Source organism: Alosa pseudoharengus, unplaced genomic scaffold, assembly GCF_046254945.1.
Source record: "Alosa pseudoharengus isolate Yale_2024_CS ecotype anadromous, Long Island Sound unplaced genomic scaffold, YU_APseudo_1.1 YU_APseudo_1.1_scf_11, whole genome shotgun sequence".
NCBI classification, from domain to species: domain Eukaryota; kingdom Metazoa; phylum Chordata; class Actinopteri; order Clupeiformes; family Clupeidae; genus Alosa; species Alosa pseudoharengus.
The window spans coordinates 33,396,169-33,417,648 of NW_027468576.1; the positions used below are offsets into that span (position 1 = coordinate 33,396,169).

General features: G+C 43.4%; 1 protein-coding gene and 1 long non-coding RNA gene across 2 annotated transcripts; one reads left to right on the plus strand and one right to left on the minus strand.

Moving 5' to 3' along the window:
- Positions 1-660: 660 nt before the first annotated feature.
- Positions 661-5,343, minus strand: LOC143117297 (uncharacterized). Its single transcript, XR_012985967.1, has 6 exons — positions 4,088-5,343; positions 3,446-3,474; positions 3,226-3,307; positions 2,811-2,891; positions 2,236-2,286; positions 661-1,952 (listed from the first exon to the last, which is right to left on the minus strand). It is a non-coding gene; the product is annotated as an uncharacterized LOC143117297 (long non-coding RNA).
- A 2,278-nt stretch (positions 5,344-7,621) lies between these two features.
- On the plus strand, positions 7,622-10,345 carry pdcb (phosducin b). Its single transcript, XM_076278930.1, has 3 exons — positions 7,622-7,658; positions 9,165-9,313; positions 9,821-10,345. Exons 1-3 carry the CDS (start codon positions 7,625-7,627, stop codon positions 10,343-10,345), a joined length of 708 nt encoding a protein of 235 aa, XP_076135045.1. The 5' UTR covers positions 7,622-7,624.
- Positions 10,346-21,480: the final 11,135 nt, after the last annotated feature.

The following is a 21,480-nucleotide window of genomic DNA, read 5'->3' on the forward strand; positions in this document are numbered from 1 at the left end:
CCATTGGGATCAATTTCAATTTCGTCTAAATTCTTTCCTTTGTAGTCCATTAAGCACCCTCTTTCCATGGCCATCAGGACTTTACTAACTTTAGCCAGTTGTAGTGTTCCTTCTGGCAGACGATAGAACTTGCGGTGGACTGCGATGTTGTGGCCCAAAAAATCAGCCAATTGATCCATTTCTGTATCTTTGAGGTTCAAAACCTTGGAAAGTGTGGATACATGTTTCCTTAATTTCGTAGAGGATAAGCGCTCTGGGTATTTGGCTTGGCACTCCTTTGCAAACTGGTGAATGCACTTGTAGCCTCGAATAAAAGTTTCTTGTCTAGGTCTGGCAAAAAAATAGATGTTATTTTCGAGAACCTCACAGGATGCACGAGTCTTCACTAACAATTCCATGGACGCCTGCATTGCTGGGGTTAGCAGTAGAGGGACCTTCCTGTCTCTCTTCCCACGAATTTCAATCCTTTTGAAGTGTTCACACAGCTTCTTCTCTAGAGCAGTTAGAGCCTCAGCTACATCTGCATGCAAGGGCACATCAGTTGCAGTGAAGGCAGTCAGGCGCATTTTTGACACCTCCCCCTCTCTTCTACGGTTGAACAGTATGAGCTGAGCGAGGGTTACTTCAGCTAGATCAACCCAGTTCCTTGATGATTGATCCATGTACATGTGCATTTTTTTAACATCTTCAGTGAATGGCAGCAGTTGTGGGGTGTTCCACTTCGCTTCTGAAAGTGTTTTCAGTGCAGATGAGGAAACTTTTTCATTCCAGCATGTTCGGTAAATTTGTTTGAAGTGTTGTGCATTTTCAACAATTTTCTTTTTCCCCGATATCATTGCATTACATTCAATAATGCTCGCAATCTTCTGCAAGCTGTGGCCTAATTTTAAAGCCAGTGAAGGTATTTTGAAAGAATTGGAGTTACTGTCAAAGCCTGCTACATCCTTCACAGCATTCACAACATGTGGAAAGTTCGACGGAAGAATAAAATCCTCCATTGTCTTCATTGGGGATTCCCGTGTACCTGCTAACAGCAGTCTTCCAATCTCCCTCATCTTTTGCCTAATGTATTCGTGTTTTGAAGGATCATGGCCAATTTTGTTAAACATTTGCTCTCCCATCTTTACAATGCACACGTCATTTTTAGCGGCATGGGTAACATCATCCTGACTCATTTCACTTAAGAGCTTCCATAACTTATCACTTACTCCCACTGGTACAGGTTGAGCGTTTGCACAGAGTGATTGTATTCTGTTTTTGCCAGGTTTGAGTACCCCACACTGTCTAGCCAAAGTGCACCTTTTCATATGCTTCCAAAGAAACTTTCTCTTGAAAAGCCCTTGGCAGCTTAAACAATGCAGGAAATCTTTAGGATTGATATTACTGTCACTTGTTTGTTTACAAGGAACTATCACGCCAGAGCCTTCACGAATCACGTCAATGTTGTGTGCCCGGTTTCCTTTTTTGCGCAGAAGGTCCAGGTGAATTCTTCTTGATTTTGAATTTTTGGGGAATCTAACAGCTGCAGCTACTTCTGCTTCATTTTTGTGTACATGTTCCAAGTGTCTTGCCATTTTTGCATAAGGCTTTGAACAAAAAAGACAAAAATGCCTTTTGCTGTAGGCCCTTGACCCATCTGATTTCTTTTTAACATTCATTACAACTACTGACTCACTTGAAGACTTCTCATTGTCAGTGACAGAAAAGGATGTTGTTACTGTTGTGCCATCACTGGACTTGGCAGAAGACACTTTGGGCCTGACCTTCTTTGCAGGTTCCTCATCACTGGACTTGGCAGAAGAAACTTTGGGCCTGACCTTCTTTGCAGGTTCCTCATCACTGGGCTCCTCTGAGCTGCTGCTATTTGAGTCCGGAACATAATCGTCCTCACTGCCACTATCTTCACTGCTGGGCAAAGAATCCCTTGGAATGCCCAGCATCTCTTTTGTGAGCTTCAGATAGAAAAACAAAGATTAATTTTAAAGCAATGTTTAGAAAGTTTTGCAGTCTGCTTACTGATATTAAAAAAAAGCTGTGATGAAGTCAAATACCATGAATGAGAGTAATAGGAGTATCTATGAAATGTAATCTACTAACACTATGAAAACTATCACCACATCTATGATAAAACATAACTCATTCATTAACATCAAGACAACATTGTACAACAAATACACAAACACAATTTGTTCTCCCATATTTCACTGGGTCAAGTAGTCTTATATTATCACTTACAAACACACTTTCCGTTCGCTGTAGCTCTGGAACTAATTCTGAAGCACTGTTCTGTGGAGGACAAGAACACATAGGAGGACATCAAATATATACACTATATTGCCAAAAGTATTGGGTTATCTGCCTTGACCCCCATATGAACTTCAGTCACATCCTGTTATTAATCCATAGAGCTTAATATGACACCATTTTCTGCTATAACAGCTTCAACTCTTCTGGGAACACTCCTACACCTTGTGGAAAGCCTTCCCAGAAGAGTTGAAGCTGTTATAGCTTAAAAGAGTGGACAGACGTCATATTAAACCCTATGGATTAAGAATAGGATGTGACTGAAGTTCATATCGGGGTCAAGGCAGGTGACCCAATACTTTTGGAAATATAGTGTATATAGCAATCACATATTACCAGACAATATACAGAGAATCAAATATATAGCCATCACATAAGACCGGACAATATAAGGAGAATCAGGTCCAAACATATTTCCGAGTTTTGTGTTCACACCTGTAGCACACAACACGTCTCCTGGAGTAAACACTGGGTGATTTAACATGTTTAGAATGTAAATTACTTACATTTCGTGCTTTTGTTGTTCTTTTTGGGCCTTCCGTTTTGTATCTCGATTCTGCATCGCTCTCCTGCTTCCCCATGGTTGCCTGTAACAAACATATAAGCAATGAAATGATCATTTAATTCCACTATTCATGCCCATAAGACATTTTCTCAAGAATGTTTTTATTGCATATGAACAATAATGATTGCTCTTTCTTCACATGGCACACAGGCAAACAGTAACAGTCATCTACAGTATGCCTCCATCTCCAAGTCCTGGGTCTACAGCAGTTCATTGCATTAAATGGTCTATTATTGATTAAATAAGAACATCATCATCCTTATATTACAATTTTGCCTCATCCCATATACAATTTATTTAGAGAATTGTCATTACTGTGATGTGCAAACTAATGAGAGTGTAGCTGTTAACTATACCATTTTATCATACAGGGATTCACACTTTGAGTGATGCTGGCGCAAAACTAAAATCCGTTTTAAGAACCTCTCCGAGTTGGTACTGTGCAATAGAAAAGAAAAGCATGCATTTTACACCATTACACTAATAATAGTCTAATACATATTATACATCAATATGTTAGCCCAAATTTAGTCTGGACTAAGCATGACCATAGGAATACAAATTTGAAATGCTTACCTTGTCATTTCACATGCTCAACAAGTAATCTAAGGAGATAATAATAGAAGAATATAAGACTGACATCATGGGGGGAAAACAACTTAATATCTCTAACGTTAGCCTAATGTCTGTATAACTAGGCTGTTAAGCTATTTTGTCATTATGATAGCTCGCTAAAGTATTGACTTATTAACAGTAGCAAGGTCTCTACTTTTTAGATAACTTTGTTAGCTTGCTAACGTGTTTACTTCATTAGCATGCTGTCTGGTTTTGTCAGGCAACGTTAGGTGAACTTGCCAACGTGCAGAGATGTCCCCTGTTAGACCATCTATGCTAACGTCTATTTGTAGGTAATTTGCTAACGTGCGGAACTTCGTTTGCTTGCCATCTTAATGACATTTGGTAGGCTTGCTGAAACGTTACATGGTTTAAGCATGCAGGCTTCGAGGATCAAAGCCGTCAAAAGTAAAAGTATAACGTTATACATCGCATTAATTCAACACTTACTACCGTAGTACCAGCGGAGTGGTGTTAGACTCGTATCCAGTAACTAACATTAACGTTAATGCGATTATAACGTAGCAACAAGAACTACCCTGCTCTTCTAGCAAAAATATGTTTCTCAAGTATAAAGCAATACAAGACAGAACATAAACTTACAGTTACAGCACACACGTGTCCTCTCCTCCACTTTCACCTACTCCTGGTTTCATCAAAATGGCGCTTGCCAAAGTACTTCTTGTTGTAGAAGAAAGACGTTGTGGGATAGATCGCTGCTGATTGGACGTGAATCTCTTGCGTTGTTTGAAATAAAATAACCAAAATTAATACATTTTTATTTTAATTAATTATTTATATTCCGGTATCCTCAATTAGAAATGTTTTAGACTAAACCTATGGAATACAAGAAATGCTGATATAGCCTAGTAATATGGATGTAAAACTGAGCCCGCCAAAAGCATCTGGGGTGGGGTGGGGGGATCCGTTCGTATAGTCTATTTGGGGACTTGAGTCTGATGAGACCGCGAGTGCGAGAGTGGAAAAGGGAGTGCAGCCAAACCGCCAAAATGTTGGGGGGGGGGGTCCTATAGTCTATATGGGGACATTAGTCGAGAAGTGCTTGAATACTATGCAATTAGCGAACGTAACACAGACGATTTCAAACGTAGTAATCTAGTAATACTCTAGTAATAGTAGGCTAGGCCTGTAAAGTAGCCTACTTGAAGCCCATGTTGAATAATCACTCATTAATTTGTGCAAACAAGTAATCAATGACATGAAAATTAAACTAAGATGGCCATGTTGCTGGAAGGAGTGGCGTTAACACACAAATCTAGGCAAACTTTAAAGTTAGTTTACCCGTTAAACCAGGTTTATCATAGGCCATAGATAAAACACAACTTTGAAACAGGCTTTTTATGAAGATTCTGTTGAATATGGCAATATAGAGGTAATATACTTGGTTTCACCATGTCTAATAGGCTAGTAACCTTAGCCTATGGGTAAACTTCCTTTGCTGTTCTCCAGTAACGGTCTTTTCCTGGTTTCTTGGTGGCTTATGGTCACCTGATACATCATGTGACAATGCCCACTTCTGTAGGCGGAACCTGACTTCAGACGATGTCATTGGGGTGGAGCCTGCAGCATAGTTTACACACCTGCAATACAGCCACTGACCAAAGGTGTCTCACTCCTAAGCTTCGATCTTCAGCATACACACACATTCGGACAAAATCAGAACTTTTGGGGACGATGAAAACTTTCAGAGATATTGATGCTAGGTATGTTAGCATGACAGCTGCTATCATGTATAGCTGTTATCCTGGTGGGGACTATGGTTTTAGGTCCCCACTCATTCAATTGTCCCCTATTGGTTGGTGTGCAATCAACCCATAGTCCCCTATTGGTCGGTAGAATGAGTACACAAATACACACACACACACACGCACGTTTACAGCCTCTGTGCATCATTCTCTTCCATGACACACACGATGACAAAAGTTCCTCTTACACATTGGGACAGATGTCACCCAACGTTAGCTCAGGTGAGCCATGTTAGAAAACTCACCTTCACAGGTGAGCCAGTGACTTCCCACAAACTTCGATGACAACAATTACCATTCTTCAGAAAGACACCTCCTTCTGGAACCTTCTTTTTATTCACTTGGAGGTAGAGCGAAGCAAAAAAGAAAGTGTGCCTTTCAGCTCTCCATCAATCTTTTACCTGTTGAAGCACGTCAAACACAGTTTACCCCCCACCCCCTTCAAAGTAAAAAAAAAAAAACACCAAAAAAATTTGTAAAATGCTGCCAGTGACCACCTGGAAAGCTCTGGGCCTTGGGGGTCCAAACCCATTAGCGCGACTAAAACCAAGACAGCAGAGGAAGATTGATGGGTCTGCTCCTGCATGCTCACACGCCAACAGCAGCATAGAGCAGGAGGGAGGCCAACCAACAGAGATGGATGCATCTCAGAGCAGACACTACTTCAGGCAGATAAGAGGGTGTGGGTGTGGATGCTTCACAGTAACGCATGCAATAACGCAACAATGGACATGTAGCCAAGAAATTGGGCTTGTGGTTTGATTAGCTGAGGAGTTCTTACCAGTGGTAGACCTACTAGAGAAAGGTATACAGAATGGGTTTGGAATGCATTGTCTTAAAAGCCACTTTCACACAATCGGTTTAACGGAGGGTTTGAATGGTCTTTACTGCACTCTCTGTTTCTCGGCTGACACAGACCCGCGGCCTGCTGTTCAGCCATCTGTCTCCATGCAGACAAAAGGTTCAGAGAGATTAAGAAACACACTGATACCACTTTGTTGCTCATGGAGGAGTCACATCTAACATTAGGTGACAATAACACATAAATACTCATTTAGCAGCAAGGGTTGTAATACTTAACTCTTGACATGGGGATCATTTCATAAACTACTTTGAAGATGCAGAATGAAAGTGGAATCATTTCCTCATAGATTAGATTATTAACAATTTCCACTTAGAAAGTTGATTGATTATTTTTCTTTTCTAATATAAGGGATAGTGCCATGAGACAGGGCAGCTGTGCTTTTTCCCCTTCTTTCCATTTCTGGCTGTGACGGTATCGCTGCAACGACAACCGGTTCCTGTTGTGAGATGCCGTCACCTGTGCTAGTGAAGTGAGCTAATCCACTCAGACCCTAATCCACTGAGGTCCACTGCAAATCCACCTCAGCCTAGGCAACGCCACCGAAGGCCAATCCCGAGTCCCAAGCAGCTCCTTAAACCCTCCCTCTTGTGGGCTATGGCATGAATCACTCATAATTACGTAATGTGTTTTGTCTGTAACAAGGTGTGGCGGTGTAAGTGATGCAATGTGTTGTCGTGGTGATGAGATAGAATGTGATAACACTTGAAAACACCAATGTAATTCTCCAGTGCTTTTCAGTGGTACTCCATGTAGTGCCAACAGAACTGCTGGCGGTGTCTATCGTTTAATTAATTTAAACGAATTAAACCAGAAGCATAGGGATTATACTGTAAGGACAGCTCAAGACAGGCTTGGCTAAAATCATCGCCTTACAATGACATTAGAGTAGACATCATGCTACAAGCATTTTCATAAAAACGTGTAAGGTTTAAGAAAGGTATTCAATAAAGGACTAGCATATCCATAGACATCAGAGGTGTTTCTATGGACTAGCAGCCCTACATTGGGGGCTTTGTGATTACAGTGTATTTTGTAGATCTCATTAAGGTGATTCATTATCTTTCATGTCCATGTAGTGTAGTTAGACAGGTAGAACACTGGGCTAGCACACAACAGAGATTACACAAGGCTAGATGGCACATGCATGCCACATGCCCCTCAAATATATGAGGTGGATTTTTTTATGTTGTACTTGAATTGTCAGAACTTCACACATGCCAACAAATGGATTAACCTTTGAAACAGGCTACTCGGCTAATAAGGAGAGGTATTAGAAGTGGTCAGTTTACAGTGCAGAAATATTCATTCCTATTCTACCACCACACAGAAGTGAGTAGGGAACTTTACTTACTAAGACCTCATGCTGCTGCCCACAGCCACCTGTCAACATAAATCTGTCAGCTTCAGCTTCACCCATCCACTGACTCTATTGCTAAGATCCGCACGAATACTTGAATAACCTCTGATTCTATTGCTCATGCCTTCTCAGGTAAACTATCCACAGACAACATGGCCGAGGACATGGACGAGGTGACCCAAACAGGTGAGAATTCAAGCCAACTATTTGATTGTCATTTCAAAATGCATTTCATGTTTGCTATTTTCACTAACACCACCAGACCAGACCTGGAGAGTAGCTAAACGTATGCACGAGTGTCCCACTACAAGATGTACCACAAGATCTGTATATATAGCAGAGACACGTGTCTTAAATTGTAAACATGTAGCTAAGCAACATAGCTAATGCATCTTGTTGGGAGATTAGCATGCGAAAGGTTAATGGCTGAGGTTGCTGCCATGCATTATCTCAGCGAGATTGCCAGACACATAGCTGGCAAATGGTCCTCAGGGACAATCATTTGCCTTAATCCTCTGATTGGATCCCCTCAGCGGGCACTTGTAGGACAAATAGCTTGAGGACTTTTCCTTGGACTTGCTGTTTGTTTCCCAACAAACATTAGTCACTGTTATTTTCATACCAAAACAATCTGGTAATGTCAAAAGAAGAAAAACAGCAATTACAGTAGAAATGTGGCATTTTCCGTAACACTCCAATACCGTAATACCAGTGTTTAGTGATTCAATTCAAACTCCAGGTTGAACAGTTGGGTATCAGGACAGTGTTTACACAAACAATTTATGTTAGAAATCCTGACCATCAGGTTCTGTTTATGCATTCAAATTCTGCTTTCTAAAACCACACACACACACACACACACACACACACACACACACACACTAAACAAATGTATCCACACTGTGAGGCAATTAGCAAGTCACCTCAAAACCACCTCAACCATTTGGCCTGTGGTTGTTTTTGAACAGATTTTTCTCACAACACTGTGACACATTGAGTATGTTTCCATGCATATTCAGATTAAGTAACATATTCTGGTTATGGCAATATTCAGAATAAGATGTTTCCATGTGAAGCAGAAACGGAATATTCCCGTTTACATGTTAATCAGCATATGAATTTGGCCAGATTAGAGCTGCTATTGTTTTGCATTTTAGCCTTATAATACACTGCTTTGATTGAGGGGTTTTCACCGATTCTTCATCTGTCAGCAGTGCGTGCAAATCCTGTGTCGTGGCGCATTACGATACTTTCACCCATCGATAAATTCAATCTTGACATTTAAACTTTCAGGATTTAATACATAAATTGACCTCGTATTCACTTAAGAAGTGCAAACCTTTTGCCACACTTTTTGCTATGTTTACAAAGTGTTAGGGAATCAAAGCAAGCTACCAAAATTCCTTGCACGAATATAGATAGAATTTAGTATTCCAAAAGGGGCATTTTCCGTCTGATGTGTTACAATTCCGGTTAAAAGAGGCATATATGCCAGTGGTGTTATTCCGGTTTTTAGTATTCCGAATATGACCTTATTTGGGTTATGGCATCGGAATATTGTCATTATTATGAATAAAAACAGTATATGGTGTGAATGGAAACGTAGCCGCTGTCTGCACATCTGAGTTGTGGCAGTTCAGGTTCAGGCGAGTAGAGGGCCGAACTCTGATCTGTCTATGTGTTCATTTGCAGGCCCCAAGGGTGTGATCAATGACTGGAGGCGGTTCAAGCTGGAGAGCATGGACCAAGAGGCCCTGCCCCCCCAGAAGAGGGAGCTACTGAGGCAGATGAGCTCACCACACAAACCCAAAGATGAGGCACGAGGAGGCCTCAACCGCAAGGTGGGCACACACACACACACACACACCCACACACACACACACACACACACACACCAATCATCATGTCAATCAGCATTCACCACACCAGACATAATCTGTGACAACGAGATGTTATAGTATCATCCCTTGCGCCTCTCTGTCCATCTGTCTATCTCATGGGGTAGCCGTGGCCTACTGGTTAGCGCTTCGGACTTGTAACCGGAGGGTTGCCGGTTCGAACCCCGACCAGTAGGCACGGCTGAAGTGCCCTTGAGCAAGGCACCTAACCCTTCACTGCTCCCCAAGCGCCGCTGTTGTTGCAGGCAGCTCACTGCGCCGGGATTAGTGTGTGCTTCACCTCACTGTGTGTTCACTGTGTGCTGAGTGTGTTTCACTCATTCACAGATTGGGATAAATGCAGAGACCAAATTTCCCTCACGGGATCAAAAGAGTATATATACTTATACTTGTTCTGTCTGGATGAATCAATCCTCGTTTCTCTCCCTTCTTCTACCCTTCGCTGTCCAGATGAGCATGCAGGAGTACGAGCTGATTAAAGAGGACATGGCGGACGACCAGTGCCTGAAGCGCTACCGCAAGCACTGCATGCAGGAGATGCACGAGCGGCTGAGCTTCGGGCCGCGCTTCGAGGGTGTGCACGACCTTGCCGACGGCGAGGCCTTCCTGGAGGTGATTGAGAAGGAGCACCACAACACGGTGGTGGTGGTGCACATCTTTAAGGACGGCGTGAAGGGCTGCGAGGCACTCAACGGCTGCCTGGAGTGCCTGGCCGGCGAGTACCCCACGGTCAAGTTCTGCCGCATCAGCGTGGAGGCGTCCGGCGCCGGCGAGCGCTTCTCTGACGAGGTGCTGCCGGCACTGCTGGTCTACAAGGCGGGCGAGCTGCTGGGCAACTTCCTGGCCATCACGCAGAACTTCAACGAGGAGTTCTTCGCCACCGACGTGGAGTCCTTCCTTAATGAGTACGGACTGCTGCCCGAGAAGGAGCTGGCAGCCGCCGACGGCGAGGAAGCCGAGGCTGATGTGGAGTGAAGAGGTGGACAGAGAGGTGGAGAGAGGGAGGGAGTGGAGGAGAGAGGGGGAAGGTGGTGACAACAACAGTAAGAAGATGAACTGACTGTGGACGAGGGCGAATGTGTCATGGATTACTTTTGGTAAAATAATAGATCATCCCCACTAATAGCCCTTACTTTTGCACTATCATCAACCAGTCCTAGCCCTATGTGGATAAGGTGATCGGTAAAGGTGACAGAAAATAATTGTATTGTTCTTATTTCACTGCTTGGTTGAATTTCCCATTGTCCTACGTAATTTAGAACGACCATTAACTGTATGTTATTTGCACACCTATGAAGAAGATCCATTTTGTGGGCCGTATCACACTTGTATATTAATTCGCCGAACTCGTTGTGAAGTTTAAATGAACCGTCACGTTGCATCTGAGCTGTAAAATGCAGACGTTCAGAACATGGCAACATTGTAGCATATGACGGAGGTGGCTTTTAGCTAGATGGATGACAGCAGGCTAAGTAAAATACTGCTTTGCGTCGGGGCCGTTTTACAACCTCGACCGTGCATTAACTTCTGTGAACAGACCCCCGTGTCGTCCATTATCCCTTACTTATCTTTAAGAATGTAGATACAAATATTTGCCTATCCAAATTTGATTGCAGTAAAATGCATCAGCTTGAAGGTTAAATACCAGAGAGCACAATGTGGGTTGATTACTACACATTATTTAAAGTGATAATACATTTTAAGCTGCTTTTTAAATTATTTGTATATCTGCATATCCCACAAATTGCCCAGCATACTTCTGCACTATTCATATGAATATGAATATAAAATGAAATAATACTAAATAATAATTGTAGAACATTAATAAATAATATTATTGTGCATTGTTGGCACTGTCCTATGCATACCACTGCTCTTTATCTTTGAGAAAAAAATCAAAAAATGTATTGATAAATTAGTTAATTCCAGAAGCGTACAAAATAATACACACCATTATTTGACACAAATACAGTATGTTTTCTTTTTTAAAATGTGATATAATCAATAATAGGTTTACAAAACATGTAATACTTGAATAAAGGTACACAAATTATTACATTTACTGTAATTTGTGCCATGTTAAACATTTCAGAAATATTTTATACAATCAGAGTCGTATGTGAGAATTGTCTTCAGATTAGTCCTGTATATGGTCAGGAGGAAAAGCCATCACCTCTTTATCCCTCAGTATCTCCTCAGTCCTTTTGTGTGTGTGTGTGTGTGTACTTGCATGTTTTTTGGTGTATGTATGGAAAAGCTGTTCAGCATGTATACAACCCCTGGTTATATGTATATCCTTTCAGTCAATTCATTCAGGAAGTGCTCTGACCTCATGTAAACAATCCCTCCTTGGTAACCTTGGGAACCCTGGCTCAATGGTGGCTGCCACATGCTGTGTGTTTGGCTCTGGGTTTCATCTCGAGATGTTTGTGTTGGACAGGCCTTTTGGCTTTTTGGCAGTCTCCAGTTCTGCCCCCACCCACACACACACACTTCTGTTTCTCAAGTCTGTGTAATGCTCAGCACATGGAGAAATGACTAAATAAACTGTGACCGATGGCTGAAGTTTTGTATCTTTGGTTTTCTTGAATAGATTGAATGAATTTGACCACTGTGAATGTTTGCTATCCCTCTGTAATGTCCTTGATTGTGTACCTAAAGTGCATTCAGAAAGTAAAACTCTAATCTGATTTGATTATAGCACTTTGGCAATAGCTTATGAGTTTTTGGGTATCGGGGGAACACAGATTTCAATGAGCACATTGCATAATACAGTATTAAAATGAAACAGAATTATTGTTGTAATTTCAAATATAACACAGGAGAAATGTTAAATTCCTAGTGCTATAGGTAAGGGATTTCACACAGCGGCCAATCGACAACCGAGCCTATTTACTGTCAAAACCAAAATCACTAACAACTCACAAATCACTAACAAAAACATCACCAACAGAAGAACCCTCAAGAGCATTTCACTGTGGTTGTCATGCAGGCACCTTCCTTCATGGATGTTTAATTGAAGTAGGCCCATGACACCACCAGAGCGCTCAACAGTGGTATCCGGCGTTACGTATGATGGGTTCTCTACCAACAAATGATTTGGTCATTCTTCATTGCTGTGACTGTTTATAATCCGATCAGTAACATAACCAGACAAACTGCAAACCCTTGATAGATAGATAGATAGATAGATAGATCCCCAAGGGGAAATTCAAGATGTGGACACCAACAAATATCAACAAACTCTTCAGTCAATCCTCTTCATTGCTGTGGCCGTTTATGATCCAATCAGCAACATCTACAAACAAAATGCAAACTGTTGACGAGGGCACCGACCAGTACCAGCAAATTCTATGGTCATTCCTCTTCATTGCTGTGGCCGTTTATGATCCAATCAGCAACATCTACAAACAAAATGCAAACTGTTGACGAGGGCACCGACCAGTACCAGCAAATTCTATGGTCATTCCTCTTCGTTGCTGTGGCCGTTTATGACCCGATCAGCGACATTACCAGACAAACCACAAGCCCTTGATGAGGGCAAGTACCAGCAATTTTCTTAGTCATTCCTCTACGTTGATGTAGCCGTTTATGATCCGATCAGCAACATATCAACATACCAAGCAATATCATATATACTTTAGTCATTCCTCTTCATTGCTGTGGCCGTTTATGATCCGACCAGCTACCTAACCAACCGACACGCTAGCTCTTGATAGGGGCACCAATAACTACCACCCTAGAAATACTGCAGCAAGATTTCAATATCTCGAGATTTCAATGTCTCAATATCAATAAAAGCATCTCCACTGGCCTTGTGTGTGTGCTTGCCAGCCCCACTCTCCTACCCTGCTTATTGATAGAGTCAGGATATCCAGGTGTAGGCTGTAGGCCTATCTCTTGCCATTTCTCTCTCTCTCTCCATCTCTTGCACACATGCATGCACTGAACACTCCTACACAAAAGTGCACTCACAAACCACACAAGTTCATAAGTTCACATCATAAAAGAGGAACTCACACCTTTGCAGAATTGGAACACGGTCTGAGTTATTTACCTGTAATTTGAGGTGTCAGGAATTACATTCGTCAGTCTCTTCCTCCGAACTGTTGCTGAACCGCACGTGGTTATAGGGTTATGTACTTCTGGGACGTGTTCCTGAACCTCTGTCTCTCCTTCTCTCTATGGTGTGTTGTGTGTGTGTCTCTCTCTGTCTCTCTCTCTCTCTCTCTCTGTGTGTGTCTTTTACATTCTAGGTTGCCACATCACTTTGTTGTTCCTGAATCTCTGTCTTTTTTTCTCTCTATGGTGTGTTTGTGTGTGTGTGTGTGTGTCTCTCTCTCTCTCTCTCTCTCTCTCTGTGTGTGTGTGTGTGTGTGTGTGTATGTGTGTATGTGTGTGTGTGTGTCTCTTACATTATAGCTTGCCACATCACTATGAAGGATATCCTTCATACAATCTGCCCTTATATTCAAAGCTGGAATATAAGGGCAGGATACACATATTAGATTAGATTAACTTTATTGTCCCAGAAGGCAATCCCATGTTTTGGGTGTGGAGCAATTACTTGGAATAGTGACAGTCCATTGGATCTGTAAATTAGCCTCTACAATTATCATAATCTGCTGTAATAAGAGCTACTATTCAGTCAGGTTCTGCTCAAGGTTTCTTCCTGGAATATGGGAGTTTTTCCTTGCCACAGTTGCCATATTGCGTGCTTGTGGGGGGTAAAGGGTTAAGGCTGCCAGTCTTATGACGTGTTATTTTCTATATTTCTGATATGTTGCTGATTGGATCATAAACGTCCACAGCAATGAAGAAAAGTGAAAGTGATTGATAATGACTGACTGACTCTATTATTGTGTTACATGCTCCAAATGTAAAGCACTTTGAGCTGCATTCTGTGTATGAAAGGTGCTATACAAATAAAGCTTATTATTATTATTACAAATAAAGCTTATTATTATTCCAAAACCATGTGAATCAGCATAGAAACGGTACTATGTGCAGTTCCACTCTCTCCTTTCTGAATCCTCTTAACAGATTCGCTTCTAATCTCACTCACTGGTCCAGGGTTGGGCTAATCTCTGTGAGTCTTTCCACGCCCACCCCCACCCATACACACACACACACACACACACACACACACACACACAGACCATCTCATCTCATCGACTATCTTATTTGAATTTCCTTAGCCTGGGTCTGTCTGGTTGCCATAAAACATAATCTGTAAATAGCCTGCTGACAAGTTGACAAAGAGGTGATGTTAAAATGTTGCTGTAAATTCTGGTCTTTGGGGATGACAGTGTATAATTAGTCATAATAAGCAGTTCTGTTCAGTGGAGGAAACTATCTTTCTATATCTGGCAACAAAGATAGTGTTCAAAAAACCACACAATGCACAAAATTATAGACTGGGCTTCAAAGCAAGCTTCCAGGGAAGTGCTGAAAGAATGGGCAAGGGTTTATCAAATCTTGTGGTGTTGGGATGACAAGGACGCGTTGCAGATTTTGTGCCAGATAGATGAATAGGCCTACATTGTACACTTCTAAATAGTTACGACTGTTTCTTTGGCTGCAATTTGTCCTTCTACAATTAATGTATGTTTCATCTGCCACCCCCACTTGAAACACGTATCCAATTTGAGACCCAACTGACAGCCATGACACACTGACACAGTGAACCCGTACTCAGGCAAGCATACAAACACAAACACTGAATATGCACGTCACGCACGCACACACACACACACACACACACACACACACACACACATGCAACACGGGCCGAAAATTCTAGAGATGTTCCAAGAAGCAGTGGCTTATCAAACCCTTCTCACGCCAACCTCTCCTTGCTATCTGTGGCTTTCCGTGAGATGTGTGTGTGTGTGTGTGTGTGTGTGCCTAGGGCTTAGCGGCAGATAGTTTGTCTGGGTGGCTTAGTGGCCCAATCAAACACACACGCACAAGCATGCACACACACAGACACAGACACACACACACACACACAAACACCCTGTATCTGTCTGGAGGCTATACCTCAAACATGTCTTAACTAGCCCAGACATTTGCTCTCATACTCCCTCTCTTTCTCACACACACACACACAGACAGACAGACACAGACACACACTCTCAAACACACACGCTCTCTTTCCACCTCAAATCCCTCTTCCAATATATATTCAATAAAATAGTTAGCTGTTTTTCAAAAAAATCTATAATCTTTCAGTGAGTGATGGTGTAATATTGTCCAATCTGCCACAGTGAGCACTGATTCTACATGTAGGGCACTTGACATATTTTTGCCATTTCAAACAGTAACCTTGATGATCGGGCTCTGTGTCCTTCAGTGAGAGAGCTTGGTGTTTTTGGCAGCCATCTGACTCCAAGCTTATGTAGCAGAGACGTTTTCTGGAAGCCTTGCATATCCTGCTGTAGTCTACTGCTTCTGCACAAAAGCCCTTTTATGATAAAACCAGGTCTTGCCCATTTTAAAATACTCTTTAGCTCTTGTCTGAACGCTTTCCTTTAAACTCTTTAAATATGTCAAAATAATATTGAGTACATTTTTTTTACATCATTCATTTTAGTAATTTCATCAGCTATTTTTTATCTACACTGTCGATTTGATTGTCAGATTGACTTTAGAAAGTTAGATGCAAACAACGGTGATTGATGTCTCCTGTTTCGTTCAAAGGCCGTTCACACAGACTCTCACTCTTCACTCTTCCCAACTGAGTTCAGGTAGCAGCCTCCTTTGCTCCAGCATCCAGGGAAAGCTCCACCTTTAGGACTGAATGAGAATAAAAGAGTGAAATGCCGAGGAATTCTGAATATTAAATCACACTTTTAATTTCCAAAGGAGATGTCAATGTACCATTCGCTTGGTTATTTCTGTCTGTTTTTGACCTGATGGAATGATGATGAAGATGGTAATGATGGTGATGATGATGATGATGATGATGATGATGATGATGATGATGATGGCTATAATGGTCCTGTATTGCCTCTCCACCTCAGGGTGAAGTAAGTGGGCCACACACACACAAAAACGTGCACATACATCACAAACAAGGTAGGGCACTATGAATCATCCATGGGGCAAAATGGGGAGGTTGACCAGAGAGCAGGAAGCGAGCGTGAGCGCACACACACACACACACACACACTCACACAACATTTCGCCTACGCGAAAAAATACCTCCACCATAGACACATACACATCGCATTGCTAGAGAGTAAAGGTCACATGACAAAAAAGCATGTAAGTGTATCCCTGTCCCACCTATTCCTTTTGTGTAGGCACCCACACACTTTCTCTCTCTCTCTCTCTCTCTCTCTCTCTGTCTCTCTCTCTCTCTCTCTTTCTCTCTCTCTGTCTCTCTCTCTGTCTCTCTCTCTCTTTCTCTCTCTCTGTCTCTCTCTCTCTCTCTCTCTCTCTCTCTCACACACACACAAACACAAGCCTGCCAAGATGCGTACTCTAAGCATCCTTATTAAGGTTTGTCACGCAAGGGCAGTGACTGAGCTCTATTTGTTATTTCAAAGGCATGTGATACCAGACAACTAAAACACAGAGACAGAGGCTGAATCACCAGTGGATACACACACACACACACACACACACACACACACACACACACACACACACACACAAAATATAGAACTAAACAAAATTGGCAGTAACACCTTATAATAACACTCTTAAAGGCTTATTTACTAAACATTCATAACTGTGTGTACAAATGCTTTACTGAGAATTAACGTTAAATCAATGTTTTAAAAATAAGGAACAAAGCATTTAATAATAGTTCACAAATGCTTAATAGTGTGTAGTTATTATAATAAAGTGTTACCCAAATTGTCTGATAGGAATTCCTCCAAAGACTTGTTTTGTTTGAAATAGATTTAGCCTGGCTGACACCAGACGGCTTCTCAAATCTCAACTGAGACTGGCAGTGGGTCTGGGCCCAGAATTATTGTCTGTAATAGGGCCCAAATGTTCTATCAGCACACTTGCATTTGTGACCTCATATATGAACAACACATCAACTAAATCATTAAGTATGGTGGGCACATCTTTATGATTAATGATTTATTAAGAATGATCATGATTTTTTTTTTTGCCAAAAAAAGTGGTCATCACTACTTAAATTCTGATTTGAACACAAATTGTGCAGATCTCTAAACACATGCCATTGTTTACACTTTAGTTGAGGGGCCACAAACATGTGAACTCATGAGTAATTGGGGCAGCCTACTGGTTAGCGCTTCGGACTTGTTACCGGAGGGTTGCCGGTTCAAACCCCGACCAGTAGGCACGGCTGAAGTGCCCTTGAGCAAGGCACCTAATCCCTCACTGCTCCCCGAGCGCCGCTGTTGTTGCAGGCAGCTCACTGCGCTGGGATTAGTGTGTGCTTTACCTCACTGTGTGTTCACTGTGTGCTGAGTGTGTTTCACTAATTCACGGATTGGGATAAATGCAGAGACCAAATTTCCCTCACGGGATCAACAGAGTATATATACTTATAATTAACCTTAAATTCATGTAATAGATAGATATCTAGATAGATAGATACTTTATTGATCCCCATGGTAATCATAATTATCATGCTTACCCACCGTAATGCTTTAGTTGATGTGTTGTGCATGCATGAGGTCAGGCATATGAGAGACTTGAACTCATGTCAATTCCTGACGATTCATAAGATCTATATCGAATGATGCCATCCTGGCACCTGTTCCGAGGCCATAATGTCAACAATGTCATGTGACTGACCTCTGGAGGCTGAACCCGCAGCATAAAGCGTTACCGGGAGAAACGCCTCTTCCTCTTTTCCTTCCTCGCCTCGATTCTGAGACCGGTAAGTTCGAAAAGTTGTGGGTTCTAATCCGTCACATTGTTGTGCAGGCGCCTTGAGCCCCTGAGGATTGTTTAACGACCCCCTTTGTTGTATCAGCGAGTAGCTTAGGCTGCATCGCGTTTCAGTTGTGCTAACTTTTACTGCCTATGTCACTGCAGGTGCAAGTTAAAGTTACGTTGAACACTTCGAAATAGCCTTTATCGTGTTGCAAGAGAACGCCAAAGCCACGGTAAGAATTTTTGGTTTCTCCTATTAAGTTTGTTGCCGTCTGTAGGCGGCTGGGCTTTGTTTTCCCCCTCACGTTCGCGTGTAGGGTTGGGAAATAAAGTTGTTTAGGCATTTATCCTAAGTTTCCCTTAAAGGGGCAGTGTTGATGGTGTACTGTTAAATAATTTGTTGAATTACAGCCTACTCCTGTCTTTGGAGCAAAGTTAGGCTTGTGATTTTTTGTAGCCCAGAAGTGGGCAGTTTTGTTAATATTTATAAAACACTGTATGAACAGTATTTGTGTTTGTATTATTTAATTAGCAGAATTTTTACTGCTTTAGCCTGTGTTATATAGCCTACCACACAATTATATATTATACAATTATACATCTGTCTCTGTTAGCCACTGTTACCATTGTGCTACATTGTTTGGCCCTTAGCTGCTGTTCGCGGTAAGTTGGGTCATTTCTCCCCTTAGCTACTGTGCGCATTAGAGGGGTGTTCACTTTCCCCTTTGCGGCTGTGGTGAGAGAGGTAAGTTTTCCCCTCTTTAGTACTTTCCATATTGCGACTACAAGTATGGCCTCCCACGCTTGTTGTTATTGTGGGATAGGCTTGGACTCACGTGATGGCCACCGTGAGTGTCCCTTGTGTCTGGGCTAAGCACATCTCCTCCAAGACGTGGAGGATCCATGCCCAGCAGCAGTTGACCTGTCACTGGAGGAGAGAGCCTGCAGGGCTGGTTTACGTGACATTGCACAGCCAGGGGCACAATCCTTCCTGTGGACAAGAACAGGCACCCAGCGCTGAGGGTCAGTCCCTGAAGCGAAAGCGGAAGTCCTCTCACAAACGTGAGAAAAGGAGGGCATCAGGTGAGCTATATTCCCCTACACATAGCCTTGCCTCTGCCCCTAGAGATCTGTAAGGGGTTGAGAATGTACAGGTCCAGCTCTTGTCAGCCATTCGTGGTCTTCTTTCCAATTTGCCTGCCAGTACAGCTCCAGTAGAGTCAGACCGCTCAGCGGCAACCTCCCCTGGTTATCTTCCATCTTTCCAGCAGCCAGTCTGTAGACCCGGATATTATCTCGCTTTATGCACAGGGCTCTCTCTTGGAGGATGAGCCAGACCTGCAGGGCAACGACGAGTTGCATACCATGGCCTCCTCCCGTCCAGAGGGTTCAGCATCGGTTGACGAGGGCACAGAGGCTCCTTGTGACCTGGTATACAGGGTCCTATCTGCAGCCAAGATTGTGGGGCTCTCAATACCAATAGAAGACCCTGGCCTCACTAAAGGTGTTTGGGCTGGCGTCACCCAGCCACGTCCCTCAACCTCTCTCCCTGCAGCAGCAGACTACTGCCAGATGCTGAGGAGGGCCTGGGGTACTCCTAGCAGATCCCCTCAATTTAATTCTGAGTGTAGGAGGCTGGCCAAGGCCTTTTATCCGCCTGATACAGGTTTGGGGGACATGCCACCGGTGGAGAGGGAAATGGCAGTCTTGACCCCCATTGGACCAACCAGGCAGGCACGCCCTAGCAGGGAGTGTGACAAGACTGATCGCCTGACTTGTAGGACCTACAATGCTGCTGTGCGTGCGGCCCGCTCAGGCAATGCCCTAGCAGTCCTTTTAGCGGCTATTAGAAAGACTGTTAGTGCATGTGGTTGATGCGGCCTTGTCCACTCATGCCCAGTTGACCCGAGACATAGGGGCAGCTTTGTCCTCGGCTATTCTGACTCGCAGGCAGATCTGGTTGGCCCAGACATCCCTCCTTGAGAACATCAAAAGGGAACTCACTAATATGCCCGTGGAGCCTGCCAGTGTATTCCACCCTAGCTCACAAAGCTTGCTGGATAAGGCTCAGCTCTCACTGCGCACTCGTGAGACTGTCCAGAGGACATTTCGGTGCCCTGATGTTAGAATAGCTAGCCAACAGCGATCATATCCTGCCTTTAGGGTCCCTCAGGAGCCCTGGACGGGTAATGTGCAACATAACACCCAGGGCTTTGACCGCTCTGCAAGGGGACAGCAGCACTTCCAGCCGCGAACAGAAACTAGAAGAGCTGCTCAGGCTAGGCCTCCCCTCAAGGGTCCAAGGACCCGAGGGGGGCATGAATAGCATTTGTGGTACAGCTGCCGAGATGCACTCCCAGCTATGCCTGGACAGCTGGGAGAGAGAGACTTCGGACCCCTGGGTACTGGAAACTGTGGCAAGGCGTTACCGGCTCCAGTTCCGGCAGCGACCCCCACCCTTTTCTGTGGTCCGTGTGACCAAAGTGAAGGACCCAGTCCAGGCAAATACCTTGGCAAAGGAAATTGCAACATTGCTCCAAAAGGACGCCATTGCCAAAGTAAGTACCAGCAAACAGCAGGCTGGCTTTTATTCAGCATATTTCCTCGTCCCCAAGAAGGACGGTGGGCTGCGCCCCATTTTAGACCTGCGTCGCCTCAATACTTACATCAAGGTTTTACCCTTCAAGATGCTGCACACAAGGCACATCCTCGAGTCCGTAGAATACGGCGAGTGGTTCACCACCATAGACTTGAAGCATACTTCCATGTGGCAATCCACCGCGAGCATTGGAAGTTCCTGCGGTTTGCCTTTCAAGGCCAAGCCTACGAGTTCAAAGTCCTCCAGTTTGTCCTCTCTCCCCAAGGGTATTTACCAGGGTGGTCGCAGCCGCCTTGGTGCCACTCCAAAGAAAGGGGATAAAGATCATGCCTTATCTAGACGACTGGCTGCTCTGTGCTCCATCTCGCGAGCAAGTCGTACTGGATACGGAAACTGTGCTGTCTCACATTCAGTCTCTGGGCTTCAAGGTCAACTTGACCAAGTGCAACCTGACCCCAAGACAGGAAACCACCTTTTCTAGGGCTCCAGCTGAACTTGCTCCCAATGAGGGCATCTCTTACCCCTCACAGAGTAGCCAAGATTCTGGCAGCCCTTGGCACTTTAAACCGGGGCAAGCATGTGAAATTGCTTCACCTCCAGAGGTTACTGGGGCTGATCTCTGCGGCAGTGATGGTAGTGCCATTGG

Bases quoted from the DNA above. Each gene is read 5' to 3' on its own strand.
- pdcb (XM_076278930.1), top strand. From the start codon at position 7,625: ATGGCCGAGGACATGGACGAGGTGACCCAAACAG. The intron at 7,659-9,164 runs GTGAGAATTCAA...GTTCATTTGCAG, and splicing joins GGACGAGGTGACCCAAACAG to GCCCCAAGGGTGTGATCAAT. The intron at 9,314-9,820 runs GTGGGCACACAC...TTCGCTGTCCAG, and splicing joins GAGGAGGCCTCAACCGCAAG to ATGAGCATGCAGGAGTACGA.